Source organism: Cyprinodon variegatus, unplaced genomic scaffold (genome assembly GCF_000732505.1).
Source record: "Cyprinodon variegatus isolate N-32 unplaced genomic scaffold, C_variegatus-1.0 Scaffold273, whole genome shotgun sequence".
Taxonomy (NCBI): Eukaryota; Metazoa; Chordata; class Actinopteri; order Cyprinodontiformes; family Cyprinodontidae; genus Cyprinodon; species Cyprinodon variegatus.
The window spans coordinates 682,155-687,695 of NW_015150726.1; the positions used below are offsets into that span (position 1 = coordinate 682,155).

Genomic DNA, 5,541 nt, shown 5'->3' on the forward strand with positions numbered 1-5,541 from the left:
GATGCATTGAAGGACAGGTGGATGGATGGATGGATGGATGGATGGATGGATGGATGGATGGATGGATGGAAAAGCACACACCTCAATCCAGTAAAGGATCTTTTAAACCAGTACCCAGCATGAAACAAGAGAAAATAAGTGGGCAAAAATCCACAGGTGTGCATGTGGCACAATTTTAGAGATTTGAAACTAAGGCAGCATTTAGACAGTCAGATGAAACACATGTATACATTTATGGTGAAACCACAGACTGATGTGTCTTTTCGTATCTGTCCTCCTGAGTATTTCCCAGGGCACTTAATGGATTTTTAAACAGCGTTATGAAATTCCCTCTGTGTTTAAGTGGCTCAAATGGAATGTTATGCTGCAAATCACATAAAAGAAGGGACCTTAATGGAGAGTATGAGGGCTGCTTTGTTAAACCACTCTTCTGTTGTAACCTTAGTTTAAATCCTTGGTGCTGTTGTTGAAAGTAAAGAGATCTAAATGTAATGGTGCATGGTGAGCCAGGGCTTTCATTAGGAAGAAATGAAGCAGTAACATCCTGAGACCCAAAACAGCACTGCCATGGTGCTGGACAAAAAAAGGAAGAAAGAAAGCTCAACCGTTTGCCATTCCTCCTTTCTCTGTTCTCCACTTAGTCCAGTCATCCTTTTGCCTGGCTCTCCTGTCTTTTCAACCGTCCCCTCAGAGTTGTCTTTAGTTAAGCTTCCATCGGCATTATTAGATTAACATTCCTGCCCGGTCTCGGTCACAAGCACAGTTATTTGAATGTGAATTCTTTCACGTACATCTAACCCCTCCCTTGTATCAAGTGCAGCGAGAAGAGCGTCTCAAAGAGGTTTGAGAAAGGGAGCTGTGTGTGTGTGCAGGGTGTAAAAATCTGCAGAGTAGCCCATGGGATGCCTCAACTTCAATAGGGGCAACTTTTGTTTTGTGTGCGAGACTCAGTCCTTCCCCCTCTTCTTTTTTCTCCTCTCTCTCTGTCTGTGCCAACAAGGGGGAGGGGTTGGTGGTCTGACAGACAGAGGCAACTGGAAAGCAAAGAGGGAGCTGGTCCCACCCTACTTGATGCCAGAGATAGAGGGAAAGACATTTACCCAATCAGAGAAAGCTGCTACATTCCCAGCTCTTGTCTTGTCTGGAAATCCCAATCATCCCCCAGCTTGATCAACCCTGAAGGTTTATCTTCTCTAACTATCTAACTAACTTGGATCAATTCTCTAATCTTTGCTCAAGCTCCTGTTTTCTATAAAAAGGACAGTTTGTGACTATGTCCTCCTTTTTTTAATCAATCCACACATGAATAAAACATTTCTGTCAAATGACAATTCCCCTTTCTTTAGGAGCAGCTTCAGCATCAATTACACTGGAGAGACAGGAACTGTTCTTTCAAAATAAAAGCACAGGTTCAAGAAATAATTTGAACGCTTTGCATCCTATAAGCTGCAGATTTATGCAAAAGTACCAGTTCGTATTTATTAATGCTGCCTAAAAGACACAGCAAAGACAAGCAGGAAGTTACTTAAATGTCTACAGATTTTTATTACAAACAATTATTTATCTATCATACAGAATGATCAATCAGAACATCATTTTTTTTAATGTATTTTTACACAATAAGAGCTTGTTTTGTCATTCAATTACCACTAAAAATAAAACAAAAATTAACCATAATCTATTAAGCTAAATATATTATAGAATAAGCTTTTTCACATCCTAACTTTACGTTTTCGGGAACTTTGGATTAAGCAGTTTTATATATAGTTAAGCTTTATATATAAATAAGGGCAAGTTTAATTGAAAAGTAAAAGTAAGGTTACAGACATTTTTGGATATCTTTGCATTATTGAAGAACTTTTAGCTATGACATACTAATGTCTTTAGCAAAAAAATGCTGGTTGAAATACCTGCATGCTATAACCATTTAGGACATATTGTAACCGATGATATAAAGTAATGTTCAAATTCTTTAAAATATCCTGAATCTTTATACACAGAATTCATTTTAGAGGCATTGATAAACATTTTATTTTATCTATTTTTTGTATCATAAGACAACAGAAAATAAAGCCAAAGACCTGATCTGCTGCTATTGTAGTTTCAAAAGGTTTATGAAGCTGGTGTTAAAAAGTTGTATTGATTATTTATTTATAGACATCTTTACACTATTGTAAACTGCAAAGATTATAGTAAATTTCTCAAGTAAGTAGTGTAATTTTCGAATGTTATAAGAAAAAAATTTCATTATCTTTTATTGCCTTAAGGCCAGATTCACAGGCAAATAGTATCACAAAGAGTAACAGGGGAAAAAACAGACAGAGAAAAAAAACAACAAACAAACAGAAAAAAAAGAATAATAATTAGGTCTAAACTGTCAGAAACCAGCATTACTGTAAAGGATATAGCACATCTTATCTGGGTCTGTACTCTAGAAGACGATATTTTAGATGTAGAAAAAGCCATAATGATAATAATAATAACAATGATAGTAATGATAATAATTATACCTTTTTATAGTATTTGTCCTAAGCAAGATATTCAGTAACTGGGGTCCATCTTCTCATAAATACAGGTACTTTAAGGAGGGCAGTCATATATTCCATCATGTAAACATGTTTTGGTTTCTGTATCCACTGAGAGATCGTAGGAGGGTAAGTCTTCATTCTATTAGTAGTTTATTTTTTCTTGCAATGTATATGAAATATATAACATTGTTCTGCTGTAAGCAGGTGGTCAGGGAACACTTCCAACAAAAATAACAAAGGGTCAACTGTCAAATTTCCATTTCTTATTGGACATTTTCCCAAAATGTTTGTAGTGCATTATCTATTCAAGTACATAATATCTAATTATCTTAATTAAGGAGCAAAAAGTCTCATTCGATTAGAAGATTCTGTTCTCTACCAAATAAAATTAGAGGCACATCCACTATTTTAAGACACCTTTTTTTATATTTAGATCAGTTTTTGCAGTTTCTAATCATCGCCTACATACAGTTTTTCGTTCATCAGCCAGGGTAGTACGTTTATTTTGAAAAAGCTCGGCCTCACTTCCTGTGCATGTGTAACTAACCGTGATGAGCTTGACGCATCTGACAGAGGATGGCTGGCTGCGTCTGAGCTGCTGCCTCTGCGCTCACAGAGGGAAAACTCTGCGTAAATAAACAAGAAAAACGTGAGAAGAGAGGAGGGAGAGGAGAACTTTTTGGAAAGGAGGACCGTATCTGTTATATCCAACCCTCCATCGGGAGGATTTGATCTACTATTCTTTTCTGAACATAGATTTCCATCTTTTTAAATAAAGAAGAAAAAAGCGAACGGGGGGATTTTGGACCATGCCCGCTGAAGTGAAACAGGTTAGTGCTGCTGCGCTCTCAGTCCAGCCTCACAGACTAGACCTTCACTCCTACTGATTGTTGAAACTAAAACAGGGTTTTATCACCTTTATATCTCTGCATATTTATATCTCATCCCCTCACACCGAACAGATCAGAATGAATTTGGTGCATGCCCTGCAGGAGCGCATGCATGGGTAGTATTTGCACACATCCAGGGGCCGCGCGTTCATCTGTTACGCATCAGTGTGAATTGGTGTCTGTTTAATAAACTGTGTTTACTTGAAAGACTCTTTAAATAGTCATCCCAATAACACATGTTTACGTGCAGAGTGAGAGAGTGCAGTGACTTATGGGCGTCCTGACACCTTCACAAGGTTCAGATGTGTCACTGACACCTTCAGAATGATGGGGCATGTCGTTTCTCCCCTGATCTGGCTCTGAATAAGCCCAGCTCGGGATTTATTACCCATGGACAGTTGTGCCAAATGTGTGAGATGCATGGCACTGCACTCTTTTTGTCTTTCTCTTGCACAGATACCACAGGAATGTGCATCCCCCCCCTCTTGCCACAGTGAGTTTGTTACCGTGTGGGTGTGTGGGTACCAGGGCATGATGTTTCCTCTGTTTGAAGAGCATCCACAGGCTGCCTACACCATCTCACTCTTCTGTTTTCTTTTGCCGCCAAGCTTGGCAGGGCTTAGATGCTTAAAAAAAAGCAAAGTAGACTCTGGAATAAAACATAGAAGAAGCAGGGAGGAAGAGGAACTGTGATTGAATAAGGTCAAGTTGTGATGTGTGGTGAGAGGGGTGGAGTTTTGAGCTCCTGTGTAACATTCTGTCAGCTTTGCTCTGATAATGCCTCTTTAACAGATGCCTCTGTGGTGAGGTGTTACCTAAGGGCCGGAGGAAACCTTTGTTCTTTGATAAGTTTGATGGCTGGGCTTGAATGTGGCCGTAAGTGTGGGCAGATGAAGGGCAGGTATGGGAAAAGCTGCCTGGTACAACCCAGACTCAGCATGTCAGTAAGCTGAGACTGTTTTCTCTTCAGCTGGGTCTGACAGGTCAGGTCCTCTTGTGTCCATGACCACCCCCCTCCCTGCAAAGACTTGAATGGTTTTCATGCTTCAGCCCAGGGCAACTTTGTGCCGTGACCTTTTAACTCCAATGTACATTCTTCAGCTGCACCAGAGCTCCAGTCACTGTGTGTTCAGGTAACAGTGACGGTGGCTTGGAAAAGCATTTACACTCCTTTAACCTTTCCTCTTCTTTAACATTAAAGGAACAAAATTCTAGTTATTGTAGTCCAGTTTTGTTGAATCAACCAACAGAATCTAGTTGACCAAGTTAAAAAAAAAATACACATGTTATACAGATAGAGTATGAATGTCTTATTTTACCTCCAGCATCCATGAATCAGTGATGGATAGCATTATATCTGCATGTTTAGTGGTATTTATGACCAAAAAGATGATGTTGAATTCTACTTTGGGGACTAAGGGATTGTTACTCTGGTATTGCAAATATTCAGAACCCCTTAAACAGTAACAGCTATAAATTAACCATTAATATGTAAATCCCTTTATTGTCCCACAATGGGGAAATTAGGTCTCTGCATTTTAACCCATCCCCTGGGGGAGTAGTGGGCTGCCATTGTTTGGCGCCTGGGGAGCAGTGTGGGGTTAAGGGTCTTGCTCAGAGACCAAGAGTGCAGGCTGTAGGGATCGAACCGGTTAACTGCAACCTTCTCAGAGCAAAAGCTCTAACCCAGTAGGCCAGTACTCCACCATATTATATATAGCCTACTAATATATAAAGTAGGTACTACTGTTCTCCTAAACTACAACATTGAATATTGATATCTTGACTAATAGAATCAAAATGGGAAAAAATCAAAACAAAAGCAACATACCTCACCACAACATATTCTCATTATCAGTTCGTATGAAATCGTACGAAAAGTTATGCACACTATTTCGTACGTTTTGGACGTTTTTCCTCAAAAAACCACATCAGTGCGCATGCGCTGGCAGACAGAAAAAAAAAGCAGATCTGCGGACGGACGTAAAACTGGGAAAAACAGTGCAATCATCACTTATTCATGTCACTAACTACGTTGCTTGCTGTTTTATATCTTAGGGTTAGGGTTAGGGTCAGGGTTAGGGCTAATTGTAATTTATATTCTATATTCGTGAATGGTGCGT

The 5,541-nt window shown here is 39.3% G+C and overlaps 1 protein-coding gene across 8 annotated transcripts in view; it reads left to right on the forward strand.

The window, feature by feature from the left end:
- The window catches only part of arvcf (armadillo repeat gene deleted in velocardiofacial syndrome), a 356,942-nt gene that overhangs the window by 177,595 nt on the left and 173,806 nt on the right, over positions 1–5,541 (forward strand). The window contains exon 1 of one of the 8 annotated variants that reach the window (XM_015383022.1): positions 3,111–3,358. The exons of 6 other annotated variants lie outside the window; for them this stretch is intronic. In XM_015383022.1, coding sequence (XP_015238508.1) covers positions 3,338–3,358 — 21 coding nt within the window. In that variant the 5' untranslated portion in view covers positions 3,111–3,337. Of the gene's footprint in view, positions 1–3,110; positions 3,359–5,541 lie in introns of those variants that run through there. One more of the 8 variants, XM_015383023.1, reaches the window with a different exon arrangement.